The 18,247-nt window shown below is 59.3% G+C and overlaps 1 protein-coding gene across 1 annotated transcript; it reads right to left on the reverse strand.

Annotated features, from left to right (window-relative positions):
- Positions 1-791: 791 nt before the first annotated feature.
- Positions 792-17,087, reverse strand: PPP1R9B (protein phosphatase 1 regulatory subunit 9B). The gene is made up of 10 exons (XM_032457781.1): positions 15,215-17,087; positions 11,195-11,327; positions 9,765-9,885; positions 7,861-7,965; positions 6,689-6,824; positions 5,956-6,108; positions 5,793-5,846; positions 3,042-3,271; positions 2,610-2,706; positions 792-2,405 (listed from the first exon to the last, which is right to left on the reverse strand). Exons 1-10 carry the CDS (start codon positions 16,589-16,591, stop codon positions 2,352-2,354), a joined length of 2,460 nt encoding a protein of 819 aa, XP_032313672.1. The 5' UTR covers positions 16,592-17,087; the 3' UTR covers positions 792-2,351.
- Between the last annotated feature and the right edge of the window lie 1,160 nt (positions 17,088-18,247).

Below are 18,247 nucleotides of genomic sequence, written 5' to 3' on the forward strand. Positions count from 1 at the left end.
TGGGACTTCCATTCTTTAGGACAAGGGGGACTGGGGGAACCCACTTGGGGGCCAGGCCACTGAACACCAGTGCCTTGTGTGCACTTCAGCTCTCACACAGCACACAGTACCTGGAGCAAGGGAAGGCTGGTGTTGGGGGATGGTCCTGCTGCCCCCACTTTCATCTCTCTCTGGGACTTCTTTCAAGTGTTTCCCTGGAACCCTGGCATCTGTACTCCCAGACCCACTGGTATTAGAACTGGTGAGTTAGCAACCAGACCTGCTGGCACAAAGTGGGAGATTATGACTACTTAAGGCCTTTCGGGCGATCCCTAGAGGATTCTCTAAGACCCTGGGGATAAAACTGCTCTATCACCTCCTACCACCAGCTGCCACCTCCAGGAAATCTTTGATCCTTATGAGTACCTTATACAGGGTACCTTGTGAGAGAAAGGCCTAGGTACCTCCATCAGGTTAAAGGACTTCTCAGGGGAGGGTCCTGGGGCCCAACTTACCATATCTAACCCATCCTCTAAATTCCATTAAAGGCCTTGTAAGAAAAGTGATGAGTCTAAGGAACACTCCAGAAACCCTGGGCTTGCCCAGAAGGAATCAATAAAAAAACAAAACAAAACATGGGTGCTGATGCGGGGGGGGCGGCGGCGGTAAATGGAGTTTACGGCAGAGAGGGAGTTTTCGGGAACAGGGGCTCTCTATAAAGATCCTCAGCGTCAGATGTAGCACTGGCAGGAGACCCCTGAGCTCAGACTGGCATCTCTGCCCGCCCCCAACACGAGTCAAGAAACCAGGCATTGAGGCTCTAGGGACTGCTTTTATGGGGACGACCTGACAGAGGGCATGGTCCGTACAAAACCGGGAACAATACATACATATATATATTATATACAGAGACGCAGTCCTGCGGAAGGCGGGGCGGTGCCCCCGGCTAGGGAAACCGGAAGCTCCCCGCGGCCCCGCCCACCGGCCCGCCCCCTCCATCTGCCGAGGCCGAGGAGGTGAAGTTCCCGGCCTCGGAACTATGACAGCCAGCTCTTTCAGGGGTTAGGCGCACGTCTGGGGGCAAGAAGGGGTTGCTGAGAAATACTGATCGATGGCAAGGTCTATTTACAGGGGACGAGGAGAAGCCAAAACGGATGGGACAGGGGTTGTCTGTTTTTTAAAAAAAGAACAAAAACCCAGGCTGAGGCAGGGGGCCATAAGAAAGAGGCAAGATGAGAGATGGATTCTGAAAGGGGAGGGGACCTGGGGGGGGTCTCACTTCCCTTGGTCCAAGCCCCAATTTGGGGTTAAAGTGGGGAAACGGAGTCGATTTCACTTAGAAAGCAGGCTGCCAGCAGAGCAGCCCTGGTCTCCAAAAGGTGAGTAGTAAAATTTTGCCCTCCGGTCAAAACACTGGACAATGCGGTGTGGGTGGAGTGAGGCTGAATCTCTGATGTTAGTACAAGGCTTCCAGGTGTGGCCCTGGACAGGGCAGGACAGGGCCTGACTCTCCAGTGAGAAGCGCTCCCCTTGCCTAAAACCAGGCCCCCTAAGCTGATCTCCTCTCCTCTCTTGCATTCCCAGGCTTGGCCAGGGGAACCTGGACCCCAAAGAGGCCACAGAACAGTTCCAGGAGGAGGTTATGGCTATTTGGCACCTGGGGGAGGGGAGGCACAAGGAGAAATTTAGGGCTGCTGCCCCAGTAAAAGGGGGAGCTGGAGACCAGGTGTCCTGGACTCTCCCCCTTTCACAAAGGATACATGAGAAATCAGTGCAGGGCCAGGCCCAGCCTCCAGGCTCTGGGTGGATTCTATCCCTCCTGTTTGGACAGAGATGGGAGAAGGTGTGGAGGCAACCCCTCCCAACAGGAGGTCAGAATGCAACAGAACAGCACAATGATGGGGGAGGGGGTAAGGACTAAGAAGGTAGAATCTCAAGTCAAGAGGCCCAGGGGCCCCTCAGGAGCCCCATGAGTAGGGAGCAGCCTCCAGGTGGTGAGATGCTGGGAGAGCCCCCAGCCCTGCTGCAGTCCAGAGACAAAGGCTGGAGGTTGTAAAGTCTGGCAGTTTGGTCTGCAAGTCCTTGTGTCCATCCACCACCCAGGCCAGCCCTTGGCATCCCATGGCCTCTCTGCCTCAGCCCCATGGGCAAGAAGGAGGCCATCCTTCCAGCCACCTGTCTGCCTGGGCCACCTTAAGGGGGCCTGTGATACAAGCCCTCTGGTCCCTGAAGCTGGGGAAGGTGGGGTGGAGGGGTGGGGGGAGTCGGGGCACCTGTCCCCAGGCTGGTAGGGGGCGGGGTGAAGTATTGAGGACAGGGGAGGGAGGACAATAGGAGGGGATTAATATTGTCCGGTCAAGGAATGATTCCTGTTAAGTAGAATTGGAATTCCTCAGTGTTTGCAGGTTTCCTTCCAGTTCCGAGATCTAGAAAACAAAGAAGAGAGAGGGTCAGGCCTGGACACTGGGCATGGGCCCTGCCCCTTCTGCCCTCAAGACAGAGATATGACCCTAAGTTCTCAGCCAGCAGCATGACTCCCCCCTCTCCCTCAAGGATCCACAGATCCTGCGGTGCTAGAGGTGGGGCTCACGTGCTGCTCCCTCCTGCCCGCAGGGCACCTCTGGGCCTACCTTGTCCAGGAGCTTATCCATCTCCTCCTTCCTCGCCAGCTCTGACTCCTCCAGAACCCGGCGCTGGGCTGTCTCCTTTTTCAGGAACTCAATCTCCCTGGGGATCAGTGGGGGACAGACGGCAGGTAAGGGTCTGTGGTTTGGATTCCATCCAGAGAGCCCAGAGTCCTCTGTCTTCTCCTCAGCCCCACCTGAGCTCTGCTCCTCTCCTTGTTCTCAGGTCAGGAGGTCCCAGGCTTCCCAAAGCCTCTGGCTTGTTGGCTCTGGCACCATCATTACAAGCCCAGGCACCCCCACCACGGGGCCCTCCCACTTCTGTGCTTCTTGCCTCCCTACTTCGCTGGGATGGGGAGGAAATGCCACCCCAGGCCTCTTGCTCCTCCCCGGGCCCGGGAGCCCCGGCCTCCGGAGCTCCGGCCCCTGGTCACATACTTCTGCTGGTAGTCCTTGATGAGGCGCTTGGCCTTGCTGTACTTGCGCTCCAGGGCTTGGTACTGGGCCTGGGTCTCCCGCAGGTGCTCGTCCACAGCCTGGCACAGGCTCTGAGCCTCACCCCAGTAGCCCTCCAGCTTCTCCATGCGCTCCTTGTTCTCCTCCACACTCTGCTCCAGCTGGGCCTTCTCCACCCGCCAGCGCCCTTTCTCCTGCTCCAGGCTCTGCAGCTGAGAAAGGAAGGAACAGCCCTGGGTGGGTGGCGGGCAGAGGCTCTGGATGATTTTTGCAGGAAGGAGCCCACCGCCCCCCCAACTACTAACTCTCCTTGGCTGAGCCTGAGAACCAAAACCCAGAGAGGGAGGAGGTAGGGCCTCAGCTTCAGAGCTTCCAGCCAGGGGCCTTGACACAGTGCCTCATTCCTAGAAGGTACGAGGCCCAGGTTAGTCACTGACTAGCTCAGTCTTGGGGTAACACCACTTCAGTCTTAAGCCTTAGTCCTCCCATCTGTAACGTGGGGGCTGATGCCTTGCCAAGTTCACAAAGGCTACAGTGAGATGGTAGATGTGAAAGAACAGGGCAGGTGAGGGTCACCATTGCCCTCTGGCCCCTCTCTGCAGCCCCGGTCCCACTGACCAGTCCCTACTCTATGGCTTCCTAAACAATTCTGATTCCTGTCCCGGCTCCCAGACCACCCCAGTGCAATCCTGGGGCCTCCCTTCTCTCTATACTCACCTCCCTCACGGCCTCGTGCGGAGCCCAGAGTCTCCAGACCACCTCCACTCCCAGCTCCTCAGAGGCACCCTGCCTCAAACCCTGCCCCACCAGTACAGACCTATTCCTCCTTTCCTGACTAGCCCACCTCTGTCCACAGGTGCCATCATCTCACTGCCACCCCAGTGCTCAGCCTCAAGCCTCTGCCTGCCGCCTCAAGCCTCTGCCTGCCCCTCCAACCTTGTTGGCTGCAAACACCCCTTGCCCTCTGTGTCCCAGCCACACAGGTCTTCATGCAGATCCTCGGACCTGCCACATTCCCTCTTGCTGCAGGGACTTTGCCCTCACCGTTCCCTGTGCCGGGAATGCCCCCATCAACCCACCCACTGCCTCGTCATCTCCCACTAGTTCACCCTTCAGCTCTCCGCTCAGTGTGTCACTTCCTCAGAAGTCTCCCGTGATCCCCTCCAATGGCACAGCCCACATGCACCCTGGCTGCATCAGGGGCCATCAGCTCTAGGAGCTCAGTGGCCCTGTCCCCTCCTCCAGAGCCTGAGTCAGATATCGGTGTGCAGACTCTAAGCTGCACAGGGCAAGGATCAAATCTGTTTTTGCCCATCACAGGGACTAGATGGTTCTGGGTACCTACAGGGCACCCAATAGATGTTTATAAATTGAAACACCTTTGACTTGCTTCTCCCCTTTGTGCTCTGCATCTACCCGGGAACATGACCAGTAACCTCAACCTGGGAAACGCAACCCAATCCGCTCTTCCTATCTGTACCCTCTCCCGGTGCCCTCGGCAGCCCTGCCCACCCTTGCCAGGACCCCACCCAGGGCCTCTTAACTGGTTCACGGGCCTCCAAGTCCTGCCCACCCTCATGCCTCCCACTTTGTCGGCAGTGCCCTTCCCCCTAGGGCCCCCATATGGCCACAGGACCAAGGCTGGAGTCTTAGTGGGGAGTCAGGATGCTGTAAGAGGCAGTCCAGCTCTGCCTCCCCTTTCTCCCCCAGGAACGGCTGCCACAGCCTGTGGGCCTCCTTCCAAAGCCAGTCTCCAAGCTCACGCTTGTCTCCCTGCCAGGAATGCCCTTCTTCTGCCTCAAACATCTCAACCCTGCCCTCCCCTGGGGCTCAGCTCTACACTTTCCTCTTCCACATGTGCTGGTCTAAGCCCACATGTGGGAGTGCACACGTCTACCTGGGTGCACTATGTCTGCGTGGCCCTGTGTACCCCACCTTTCCCCGCCACACTGGAAGCCCCACGGGAAATGGGACTCCTAATGTCCAGGCCCAATAGGGGTCCAGGACACACTTTTGATATGAAGTCTGTGTATCTATGCCTGCAAGCGTGTTGGCACCCAGTGTGCCTATGTGGGTGTCTGTCCATGGCACACATGTGTGATTGTGGATGTCACGTGTGTGCACCATCTGGTAGCATCAGCGTCTGTGAGAACGCGCATGTCCTGTGACACTCTTCCGGAGCGATGGTCATGCCTGTGCGTCTCACAGCAGACGGACACAGAGGTCTTGTCATGTGGAGCAACAGGGTCAGGGTCCCCGTGTTATGTCTAAACAGAGTGGGTGTCTCTAGGTATCTGGGTGAATGGGTCTGCGGGTACTGTGAGCCTCGGGCCCAGGCTGGTGTGTGCCAGTGCGTGTCTATCTGGGGGGTCTGCATTTATCGCTGGGCTTGTGTGTAGAGCACACGTAAACGTGAAGACACCCAGAGTGCTAGTAGCTAATAGCTCACCTTTTAGACACTGCACTATGGACCTTACATGGATTATTCCATTTCATCCTCACAACAATCCTATGGTGTTGGCACTATCATTACCCCATTTTATAGGTGAAAAGACTGAGGCACAGAATAGCAAGTGAATGGTGGAGAGACAGGTCCAGACCTTGAGCTCTTAACACTACCCTCCCTCACCTCAGAGCAGCTTGTTCTATGTCTGTGAGTGGTAGGTCAGCGTGTGCAGGTGTGTGTGTGTGGGGTCGTCCCCCCAGCCCTCAAACCTCACCCCCTCCCCTTACCTTTCTTTTCAGCTGCTGGATCTCCGCCTCAGTCACAGCATGCTTGATCTGGAGCTGTGGGGGCAGAGGCGCAGACACTCAGCTCTGGCTGGGCAGGCAGTGCTGCAGGGCTGGGTACTGGCCTGCCCTTGCCCTCCACCACCCCAGGGACCCCGCCTCCCACCTCCTTGAACTTGTGCACCAGCTTCTCGGGCTCCATGTCCACAGGAGACAAGGCATCCTCATTCTCTGCCAGCTCGAACACCTCGATGGCCATCTCGCCGCCCGGGAACGTGGGGCTCAGTTCCTCATCCTCGTCGGTGGCATACTCTCCCGTCTGCGAAGGAAGACAGGAGGCTGTGCACCCTGCCCACCCCAGCCTCCCCCAGCCCTGATGACCAAAAGGCTTAGAACAGCCGCAGTCTGGCCGTGTCAGACTGGCGGCAACCCTGGGATGTGGTTTATGCCTCCTCCATCAGACTGGGGCCACACCAGGGGCATGGTCTGTGTCTACCCCCAGCAGCCCGGAGAGTCCCCTGAAGGCAGGGGTAGTTCCCCTCCGAAACTGAGACCTCTGAAGAAACAGCCTCTGCTTTCCCTCACCACCAGCAGGTCCCCTGAGGTCTGGGGCTTTCTCCTTCCTCAGACCAAGGTTAGGGGTATGCCTTTCCCTCAGAGCGGGGGCTCTTTGAGGGAACTGTTTCTTCCTTGTAGGACCAGGAGGGATTTCTGAAGACAGAGGATGTGACTCCTCCATCAGACTAAAGGTTCTTTGAGGGAACGGTCTGCATCGCCTCCCTCAGGCAGGGGGCTCCCTCAGGATAGCAGTGGCCTGGGAAAGCGGCAGAGGCAGATGGCTGTAATACTGTATCAGCCACCAGGGGGCGATGATGCTGCCAGGCAGGCAGAGTCCCTACCTCCTCGTCATCCTCCCCGTACTGGGCGTATCTCTGCTCCATCATCTCCCGCTGCCATCGCTCCTGTTCCAGGGTCTGCTGAATTAGCTGGGCCACCTCACTCTGCTCACCTGGCCGCTCCCGGCCAATCATAAACCTGCAGGGGTGCCAGCAATGTCCCCTTTGTCTCTGTCCTTAGCTGGATAATGCCACCATCCTCCCTGCTGGTATTCCCCTCTCCACACCCAGGTACTCCCAGGGGAGGTGAAATGAGAGGGCTGAGTCCAAAGGCTGCAGAGTGTTAATAATGAATGGGGGAGCTGAGGGCCTTTACTGGGTTTCCTCCCCGGGAGAGGCAGAGGCCCACTAGCCCTCCTAGCCAGTTCTGGGGGAGGGGAGATGTCAGTCACTTTGGGCTGGGCTGCAGGGGACATGACTTCAGGAGGTGCCAGTGTAGGCACTCTTCCCCCACCACACAGGGGAAAACGAGGCAGGGGACTGCCAAAGCTGACCCCAGGGCTGTGGAGAGGTGTCTTGTATGAGCTCCAAGGCCCTGAGCTTCAGGAAGGGGCGGGATGATGGCGACTGGAGATTAGGATGGAGAGGAAATAGTGGAACTTCCAGGCACCAGCCCCTCCTCTCCGTGGCCACCCACATCCTGTTTCTCTCTACCACCCTTTCCTGGGGGCAGTGCCCCTGTTGGAGGGGGCAGGAAGTGGTCCCTGAATGTTATGGCAGAGAGGAACAGAGGGAGCATTCTAACCCAACCCCCTCAATTGACAGGCCCAGGGAGGAGAGTCCACCTAGGAAGACACTCGCCAGAGAAGAGGGAAGGATGAACCCCAATTTGGATGGCATTCTCCTCACATATCTGGGATCTTCAATGAATGAGTCGCAACAGGCAGGGGGAAGGAGATTAACCCTAAGAAGTCAGTTTGGAGGTGTGCTGGACAGTGGGTCTTGAGCCCAAGAGCTGGTGGCTAGCAGAGGTCAGCGGCTGGAGATGGGAAGGCAGACGAGACAAGGGATATGCGCACAGCAATTCCTTCTGGCAGGGAGACAGTGGAAGCTTCTCTGTAAGCTGGGCCACCCAGAGCTTTAACTCGGTGTGGGCAGGTGGGCAAAGTGTCCAGATGAAAACTGAGCCTCCTGTGTGCTCCCACTCCCCACCGCCCCGGCCTCCCGGGCCTCACCGCACGCGGCCCTTGGTGTTCCGGAGCACGGAGGCTGCAAAGCTCTGGGTCACTCCCACCAGACTCGTTCCATCCACCTCCACCAGGAGATCATTCACCTGGATCCTAGGGGGAGTGACATTAGTTAGGGGCCACGAGGGGAACTATGGAGCTGGGCTTGCCATGGTCCCCTTCCCATCAGAAACTCGAGACTCAGTCCCCACAGGGACCTGACACTTTGTCTACCTGCATAAAATACATGAGGCCAGAGGATCAGGTATCAGCCAGGCTCACCTGTGGGCAGTGAGCCCCAGGCAAGCACACCAGACACAGGCATCCGGGACCAGGAAGCACTTCTCATGGTAATCACACACTAGTCCCCTCCTCCATCACACCGGACAGACCAGTGTGACATCCATAGAGCTCATCATGGCCATGAACACAGGTAAGGGCCCGCCCACACATAGCCCTCTTACACGTCCATTTCTGCAGAGACCTGCAGATTTCCTCCACACACACACAGTCCCAAAGGGTCACCTCCCCTGATACAGGTACACAGCCCCCAACACCTCCAGCTGTGGCTCAGAGAGCCTTTGTTCTCCACACAAGGAGAGAGATGGCGGTGGTCTAGCCTGGTCAGCTGAGGGAGATGAAGGAGTGGGAGGGACCCTTAGCCACCTCCTTCCTCCACTCCTACCTCCCCGGGAGCGCCAGGCCTCTCTCAGGGCTCCTACACGGAAATGGAGGAAATGGCCTGTTGTAAACAGCTCGCTCCCACATGCCCCACACGGGGGCATGAGCTCTGGGACAGCGGACACTCTCATATGCACACACACTCCCCAAAAGGCCAAGAGACGACCATGGAAAAGCCTCTGGAAAGCTCAAATTAGGGGGCAAGTGAAAGAGCAGGAATGGTCACCTTTTCTCTGCCCCCAGCTCCACGCCAACTGGGCTGCAGCAGGCAGAAGCCCCCTGAGCAAGGCAACCCCACCCTGCGCAGCACAAGCCCAGTTCTCACAGGGATACCCACTCTTCTCTGTCACATGGAGGGGTCTGGGTTTAGAGGTACCACAGATACCCCTGAAATCAATCTTCAATTCACAACAACCCAGGAGGGCCCTAAAGCCATTCCCACATCCCCTCTGCAGTACACCCCCAGAAAGGTCACTGGGCTGCGCAGGACTCCAAGAGGTCCTCCCTGAGCCCTCTGACCCACAGAACTCATGCCCTCCAGCCTCAGATGCCAAACACAGGTACGCAGGCACGGAGCAGCCTCCTCTCCGGCACCCCCTCTACCTCTGGTTCTGCTAGCACCACTCACCTGGTCCCATTCGCTTTCTAGGCTCCAGCATACCTGCCTGCTTTCAGTCCCCTGCGTGGGACGCCTTGCACACCCACTCCCTCGGCCTAGCTAACTCCTGCTCGTCCTTCAGCTCTCAGCTCCTACATCACTTCCCTGATACCCAGAGAAGTCAAGCCCTCCTGTTGTAGGCTTTTCCCCCATTTCACCATTTTCTGTGTGTCCACTTAAATGTCCATCTGCCTCACTACACTACACATTTCCCAAGAGGAGGGCCCTCATCACTGATTCCTCAGGGACTGGCACCAACCTTATGACAGAGTCAGAGACTCCTATTTGCTAAACAAACAAAAAAGCTCATATGTACTCCACCAGGCACAGAGCCTCCACACCCGCACTCTCCCCACCATGGCCCAACAAACACTCACAACCAGGACACGCAACACCCACACAGCCCCCTAGTATGCAAGCCCCAATGGGGTGAGGGCTCCATCCGTTTGGTTCACTGTCCCCCCAGGGCCTTGACCAGCACCTGGCACAGCAGTGCTCCACCGACATCTGAGCCCCACACAGGTAGTGGCCCGGCCCGCAGGACGGTGGCTGATCAGGGAAGCGGGGGCGGTACCTGCCATCCCGATGGGCCGCTCCGCCCTCAGTCACGGTCTTGACGAAGATGCCCAGCTTCTCCAGGCCCATGTCCGCCCCGGCCCCCATGCCAATGATGCTGATGCCCAGGCCCTCGGAGTCTGTGGAGCAGAGGGTGATGAGAAGCCAGTAAGGGGTGGGGGGCTCCAGCCAGGGGCTTGCAGGAGACAGAGACCCCCCCACCCTCAACCCTCACTCTGGGGTACGTACAGCCCCACCTCAAGAAGCAGCCTCCATGCTTAGAGGATGTCCCACACCTGAGGAAGGTTCATGGTTCTGTCCACCCCCTCTTTCCCAAGCCAACTAGGATACTCTTGGGTCACTCCCTGCCCTCTGCCCCACCTGCAGCAGGGGGTGCTAAGGGGAGTACTATTTGTATGCAGATGAAGGTGTGGGGTATAGTCAAGGGGACGGGGCCTTCCCCTCTCTAAGCAGTGTCATCCTTGCTCAGAGCCTCAATGACTCAAGACCTCCTGCTTTTCTCTCTCCCAAGGCCCACTCCTCTCTCCATAGCTGCCCCTGCCTGTTTCATGGGCTTCTGACATCCAATATCATGATCTTCCCCTATGAACAGGCTTTTCCCATCCGCCACTCCCTGGCGCCTGGGAGTCACCTGGATTCTTCCCTCCCCCTCATAGCCTCTGCTAAAGCCAAATAACCCCAAGACCCTGCCATTCCCACCTCCCAAGGATCTCTCAAGTCCACCCACTTCCTGTACCGCCATCATCTTGTCTACCCCACAGTGGTCCCTCTCCATCCACTTATGACCCTTCGCCCCACATCACAGCCTGGTATGGAGTAGGATGGAGAGAGGCAGAGGGGCACCGGGCCCCAGCTGACCTCTGGAACACCTTTCCCATGCCTTGCATGCTTCCAGTCCATCTTAGAAAAGAGTGGTCTATGAGGAGTTGCTTACACACCCCTCTTCCCCCACCATCCAAACCCAGCCAGGTCTCTCCTCTCTCCCACATGCTGCCCTGATCTCCTCTGCAGAGCTCAACTCAAGCATCACTTCCTTGGGGACCCCCCTGAGTCTGGTCAGGTCTCCTGTTCAGTGCAACCCCTCTCTTCCTTTCCCAGCCTCTATTACTGTGCATTAGGATGCAGTTCAGCATGACCGTTCCATCCATGCCTGTCTCCCCTGTCGGTCTCCCATCATTGTTTGGCCCACATAGCCCAGGACTCAGCCCAGTGTGCTCCTGGGGACCTGGTAACTGCAGAAGCATGTGGTGCAGCATGACAGACAGGGGTGGTGGTGGTGGGCGCTTGGGCTGGGCTGAGTCCACATGGCTCTGGGGCACTGACACGGGCCCAGTCAGAGGTAGAAGCACAAAGTCCCAGTGGAAGCCCGAGGGTCCAGGGCAGAAGCTGGCATCAGGGAGGAGTCCCTTCCCAGGTGACCTGGCTCACCCTTCTCCAGCTCCACAGGGAACAGCTCCAACCTCTCCACCCGCTTCTCCAGCTCGTACTCAGCAGAGGCTGCCATGGGATCCACGTCCTCGTTGCGACGATCGTAGTCCTCGTTGGAGTAGGTGCTGAACACCTGGGGAAGAGGCCATTTGTCAGAGGGGCGACAGGAAGGCAAGGGCTGAACTGGCGTGAAGAGGCCTCCAGGGCAGGCTGTGCCTGCCACCCACCATGGTCCCCGCCTGCCGCAGGCCTCTCCCACCCCCGGACAGGTGGCGATGAGGCCTCCCCTCCAGCCACGATGACCCCAGCTCGGAGTGAAGGCCCTTCTAGCTCTGGAGCTGTGGGGCAAGAGACAAAGGGAGCATTGCCCATCCACACCACAATTCTCTTCTGCAGCCTTGACCACATGGGCATGGCCAGCTGGAATAGGAAAGGAAGGTCAATGCTGGAGAAATCGTCAGACGCAGGAACCCAGGTTTCCAGGTCCCCAGGTCACAGAGAGACTGACACACAACCCCTGTCCCAGACAAAGGCGAGGGTGCACATGGACACAGACGGCAGGAGAGAGAGGAAAGAACAAGCTGAGCAGAAGAGGGGAAAAGGAGGAGGGAAGAGTGGGGAAGAGGCTAGAGGATGCCAGATGGGGAGAGAGGGGGGTGCAGGTGTGAGACGTGGGGAGGGGTGGGGGAGGGGAGCAGGGGAGAGCAGGATGGAGAGAGAGGCAGAGGGGCACCGGGCCCCAGCTGACCTGAACCTGAAGTTGAGGCGGGGAGGGGGAGGAGGGAGGCAGGAAGGACCACCTCTGCCCTCAAGGAGGAAGGGCAGGCCCTCCACCTGAGCTGCCCCTATGGCCTTGCCTGCCTGGCCAGGCCTCAGTCTCCCTCCAGAGCCACAACTCTCTGGGGTCTCCCTTTATCCCCAGCACACTATGAGGTCCAGCAGAGGTCCTGGCCCAGTGCCCTGGAGAGAGTAGGGAGATCGGGGAGGTGGCAGCCTCGGACACTGTCCACAGCAAACCTGGCCTCATTGTCCCCTTCACTCCTCTGCTGTCTCTCAGCAGAAAGGGGAATCTCCCAGCCTGACCCTCCTGCAAAGAACAGGGAAGGTAGGACAAGGCTCTGCAGGAGCGCCCAATTCGGGGCCCAGGCAGGGTGCCCCCAGTGGGAAGTTAATGAACACCATTTGGGGTACCATGATGTGTTCCTGCTTCATTGCCCGCAGCGACAGGTTGGCACCACTTGGAGCCAAGTGGGGGCGACGAAGGGTGGCAGCAGCTCTATCAGATGGCTGGGCCTGCGGCCTGAGGAGCTGGAGTGGGGCACCGTCTCCACCGAGGCCCCTGCCAGGGCCCCTCTCCTCCAGGAGCAGACCCCATAGGCACCCAGGCGGGCAGTAGCATTCTTGTGTCCCAGTCTTGGTTTGGTGTCACCCCTCAAGCCCCACCGCAGACGCTCACTCCTACAAGGTGGCTCCTAACTGGGAAGGGCCTATGTGGTCACTTAACTCACTGGCCTCAATTTCACAGCATCAGAGAAAGCTGCGGTCAAACCCTTAAAGCTCCTCATCAACAGTGCAGTGGTGGGACTGCCCTCTTGACATCTGGCCGGTGGCCCCCAAGCTCCTGGGAGGGACGGGTCACTTTGCACATAGTGCAAGATGCCAGGTCCACTGCCCAAGGACACAGGGGTTAGCTCGCGGCAGGGCAGGATGATACTGCGACCAGATGGGCTCTGGTGGGTGGGCCACTGTGACTTTGTCCCCATTGCACAGGTGCCCCAGGACAAGGGCTGGCGTGTGCCTAGACCCTGCAAACCAGCTTTGGCCCACTTTTGCATTTCAGTCCCCTGACCCTCACCCTCCCATTCATCAGAGAAAGTCCCTTCATCCCTCAGTCTGTGTGGTGGCTTGGGTAAACCAAATCCCTCCCCTCATGCATGAGCGCATGCAATTACACATACACACACACACAAACACACACACACTGTGTGACCTCCAAAACACCCCCACAGCTTGTTCTGGGCTTTGCCCTCCCCTCTTTTCTCAGCCTATCAAATCCTGCCCCCTGCAGGAAACCCAGGCCTCTGGCTTAGAGGCCCCAGACCACTCCTCATGGCCTACCACCATGTATCCAGCCTATCAGAGGGCCCTGGACCCAGTCTCCCTTCTCCAGGTGACAGTCTGGAATTGAGCTGTCTGTCCTCAGCAGAATCCTCCGTCAAGGCAATAACTGGGTCATCTGAGAGGCACCAGACCCTGGACTTAGTATCAATGCAGGGGTTGGGGCAGAGAGAGGGAAAAACTGGGTGAGAGGAGGGAGTCCCCAACAAGGTCAAAAGTCAGACATACAAAGGTGGCGCTACACACCACAAGCTCCCACACTCAGGCAAGCAACAGTCACCAGGGAGTTAGGGAGCACTGCTCCAAATCATGTGCTATTTTTTACCCAAAAATCAGGGTAAGGTGTCAAATATAGACAGTCAGAGGTCCAGGACTGAAAGACGAAACTCCACCTCTGAGGGGATCAGACAGCTCAGGGAACTGGTTGTGGTGGTGGTGGGAGGTCCTGATTGTCACAGTCGTCCCCATCTCTGTCCTCAGTGTCCCAAGAAACCCCCCATAATGCTCAATTCCCTCCCTCCAGGATCCCAGCGTCTTCAGAAGGGGAGAGGGGAGGGGAAAGGGCTTGTGAGGTCACAGCCCTGGGGAAGGGGCTAGCCCTGGAGGGGAGTAGCACTTTTCAAGCCTCCTGGGGTGGGAGATGGGAGAGGAACAGAGGAACTGGGGCAGGTGAGAGGAAACGTGGGTAGCTTCAGTGTCTAGTAGTTATGGCAAGTGCGATCAAACAGATGAGGGTTTGGCTAGGGAAGGGTAAAGGCTTCCTTCCCCGGGCCACCCCCAGGAAGCCAACTTGGGCACATGAAGCACAGCTGAGCCTGGGGCGGTAAGAAAGAGCCATTAGGCTGAATGTGTCAGCCAAGAATGGAGGGTACTAAGAAGGAGGGGGTGGTGCTAGGGTTCTTCATTCTCCCAGGGGATATCCCCCCATCATCAGCACTGTTCTGAGGATCTCAGAGCAATGGTACAACCCACAAACCAATCACCAATAGTGGGGGGGGGCAGCTGAGGCACCCCTCAAAAAGGGACAGCTCCCACCCCTCCTTCAGGGAATCCAGAGAATGTGGCAAGAGCGCCTGCGGCCTGCCAAAGCCAAGAGCAAAAGCAGGAAGGCTGCTGCCAGGCACCTGGGGGTTTCCTAGCCCCACCTCCTTCTCTTCCATACCCTGCTGAAGGCCTAGCCTCCTCAAAACCACAGAAAGTGCCTGCTCGCTGTGGAACCCTACACCCCCACCTTGGGAGCTGGCCCAGCACAGACCCCAGGGAACCGGCCTCCAGTCACATGGCTCCAGCCCAGCTCACCCTCACAGACATGCTTCCCTCTTTCACTTCTGCAAAGTTGGGGTGAGGGCTACAGGCAGTCAGGAGGAAGGGCCACAGTGGGTCCCCTGCACCTTCGTTTTGGGAAGTTCCAGGTTCCTCCCCCACCCCTATGCAACTCCAGTGTAGGGGGTGTTTCTAAGCTCCCCTGGCCTCTCCTACCCAGAATGGAGTAAGGACCAAAGTGGGGAGGCTTTCCTGAGGACATACACACACACCTTCCCACCGACCAAGCCGTGGCCTCTAGCAGCCTCTGGAGGGAGAATGACTGGGAAAGGAAGGCAAAGCAGGTGTCCCAGGGTGTGCGTGGGGCAGGGCGGGTGCGTCTAAGCGCTGGGCAGGGCAGCAGGCAGAGGAACCTGAGGGCAGGTCAGGGCAGGTCACCCTGTCTCAAGCCTGAAAATTTTCCCCTTCTGACAAACACCTGGAAGTCCCCCATGCCCCCCTCGGGGTGGTAACTTATGGGAAGGGGGCTGGGTGGCAGGGCTGACTCAGCCTGCCAAACCCGGCTGGCTGGTTGGCGAGGTGGGGGCGACAGCGTGCACGTGGCAGGGGCGGCGCGGGGGCGGGAGGGGGCTCACTTACTTGGATGGGCGCCGTGCTGAAATGGATCTTCCGGCTAGGGGCCGGGTCCTCTTCCTCCGAGAGCCCCGGTATCTCCACGCAGCCCGATTCGGGCTCGTAGGGGGGCTCCCCCTCATCCTCGTCTTCTTCGTCGTCCTCCTCCAGGGCACTGCCCCCAGAGTCCTCCCCCAGCCCACTGTAGGCGCTCACGTCCACCAAGTCAGCCTCCGAGAAATCCTCCTTCTTGGACTCGTCCGCCTCCTCGGGGGCCACGTCCGGGGCCCGGCCACTGCCTACCCCTCTCTCATGTGCCGCCACGGTCGCAGCCTCCTCCTCCTCCGGGGCCGCCTGGGCCTTCGGCTCCTCGGGCGCGGGGCTGGCGGTGGTTGCCAGGACGCTGCCATTCTCCAGGGCCGCGTGGACCGTCACCTCCGCCTGGATCACCTCTGCGGGCGCCGCCTCGGCCTCTGACTCCCCGCTCTCCTCCACCTCCACAGGCTTAATCTTGCGCACCTCCCGGGGCTTGGGGGGAGGCCGGGCGGGGGCCACTCGGTGCTGCGGGGGCTGCTGCCCCCCGGGGCCGCGTTCCTTCTCGGCTGGGGCATCCCCCGACGGGGCGGGGGTCGGCGGGGGCGGCTGGAACACCCGGGACCGCTTGCTGACCAGCTTCGAGTTGACCTGGGGAGCCCCGGCGCCAGCGACCCTGGGCAGCCCAGGCCCGCGATGGAGGCCGGTCCTCGAGTCGGCCTTCTCAAAGACAGCACTGAGCTGGCTGACCGTCGGCGACACGGCGTCAGTGTCCAGCTTGTCCAGCGCCTCGGTGCTGCCGTTGAAGCGCACCACGACGTCCAGCTTCCGGTCCTGCAGCCCGGCGCGCTCCTGCCTCAGCAGCCGCCGCGCCGCGGCCTCCTTGTCGCCGCCCGCGGCCGCGGGGACACTCCGTTCGAACAGCTTCCGCGTCTCCTGCAGCCGGGACGGCGGGTGCGGCGGCGGCGCGGGCTGCGCGGAGGGAGCGGGCTTGGAGTCGAAGCGACTCACGCGTTCCGACACGCTGGTGCCCAGCTTGAGCAGGGCGCTGTGGTCCACGTTCTCGTTCAGGCTGCTGGCCCGCGGCAGCGACAGGCGCACGCCGCGCTCCGGCGCCCGCAGGGCCTCGGTGGGGCCCGCGCCGCCGCCCGCCTCGCCCGGCGCGCCAGCCGTCGTGCCCATCTGCAGGAACATACTTTTGATACGGTGGACGTTGGAGCCATATTTCTTGTGGTGGGCCGCCTTGGGTGCCTCGTCGGGCCCGGGCGCGTCGGGAGGCTTCAGAGCCTGGATGCCCGCCTCGTAGGCGCTGCGGTGCGGGGAGGCGCTCCGGAGGGGACCCCCGGGCCCCCGCGGCTCCGTCTTCATCATAGTGGGGGGAGCCGGGTTCACATCCCCACGCTTCCCGCTCCCCCCTTCCAAAAGGCGGCTGGCCAATTCGAGACCACCGCCCCCTCCTCCAGAAAAAAAGGAACTCCGAAAGGCCTTTTTTAGGCTCCCCTCAAACCAAGCTGCCAAAAACAGTTAACCTCGCTTTAAAAAAAAAAGGGGGGGGGGGAATCTCCGAGCGCCCTGTGTGGGTCGCCACCCCCAATCAAGCTGCTAAAGACAGCCAGCTCCTCTTACCAAGCCCGAGCGGCCTGGTATGGTCGCCCCCACCCAAATTAGAAAAGCGGCCGCCGGGGCCGGTGGGACCGCGCGCCCTGCCCGCGAAGCAGCGTCGGAGGCGCCGGCTCACATCGTCCGAGGCGGTGTCAGCGGGGCTGGTAGCCCGGGCGCCCCCAACCCCGGCCGGGGGCCTTGGTTCTCGGGGGGCCCGGCACCCAGGCGCCCATGGCTGTTCGGCCGGCCCGGACTGCTCCGCCGCCGCGCCACCCTCCCTCCCTCCCTCCCCCCCGCGCCCCGAGCCTCGGTCTTTCTCTGGCTCTGCCCGAGCGGCGGCTGCCCGAAACCGAGCGGCTGCCCTTCTCGCCGCCGCCGCTGGGGGACTGGCACGTCTGGGTCCTAAAGGGATCGGATTTCCGGGGCCCGGAACCTGTGAGCCCTCCCCTTCCCCTCCTCTCGACTGTATCTCCTCCCCTGCCCCTTCCTCGCCACAGCCTTCCGCTGACCCCAGACTCTGGCCAGTCGTCTTCAACCCTTCCATCCCAGCCTCTTACTGCGGCTTTTCAAGACCCACATAACCGCACGCCCACAAAATACTGGGGGGAGGCAATCCACAGTGGTCTCAGTGTGGCCCTTCACCCCAGAAGTGAAGGGAGAATAGTGGGGAGGGGCACAGGATCATTTCTTTCAAGATTCCTCGAGTTCCCTAGTATGGTTCAAGGCTAACAGCATCGCTGGGCTTTTTGAAATTTTTAAAAATTCAGATTTCTGAATCCTTCCCCAAATTATGAAGCAGAATCTCAGAGGCTGGCCCCGGAACCTGCATTTTAACAATTTCCCATAGGGAACCTTTTGCACCCTTTAAGGTGTGAAACCTTGGCCCAGTTTTTCTGGCCTTGTGGTGGAGGAGGAAGGGGAAGGGAGAAAGGAGATGATCCTTCTCTCTCAAGTGGCCATTCAGACCTGGCCTTTGCCTTCTGGAAGTCTGAAGAAGTGTCCTGTCACCTACCTTCCCTGCACCCAAGCTGGAAAGCTGGGGGCAGAATCCCTGTCTTTATGCCTCTACTGGGCTTTCTTCCCTCTCAAACAGAAAGAAGGAATTTTGGGGGAAGAATTCTGGAGGCTTGGGGCCAGAATATCACCAGTGAGAGCTCTAGCTTGTGTCTCTGACCTAAAGGATCCTGGCCACGGTGTGTAAGTGTGTGTAGGGAGGGAGGAGGAAGAGTGGTGGTGACCTACACATCCCCTGTCCTGGCAACCCAGAAAGCTGTTTTGATGCTCCCCCCAACCCCTACATACACAACAAGGGGCCTGGGATTGCCCTCTATCCTTCCACAGCTGCCAGGGCCTCGGAGTGAAGGTCTACCCCCAGACCATGACAGGCCCAGACGCACTGCTTCACTCCACAGATCAAGAAAATGT

The sequence above is a fragment of the Camelus ferus genome, chromosome 16 (assembly GCF_009834535.1).
Source record: "Camelus ferus isolate YT-003-E chromosome 16, BCGSAC_Cfer_1.0, whole genome shotgun sequence".
Lineage (NCBI taxonomy): Eukaryota > Metazoa > Chordata > Mammalia > Artiodactyla > Camelidae > Camelus > Camelus ferus.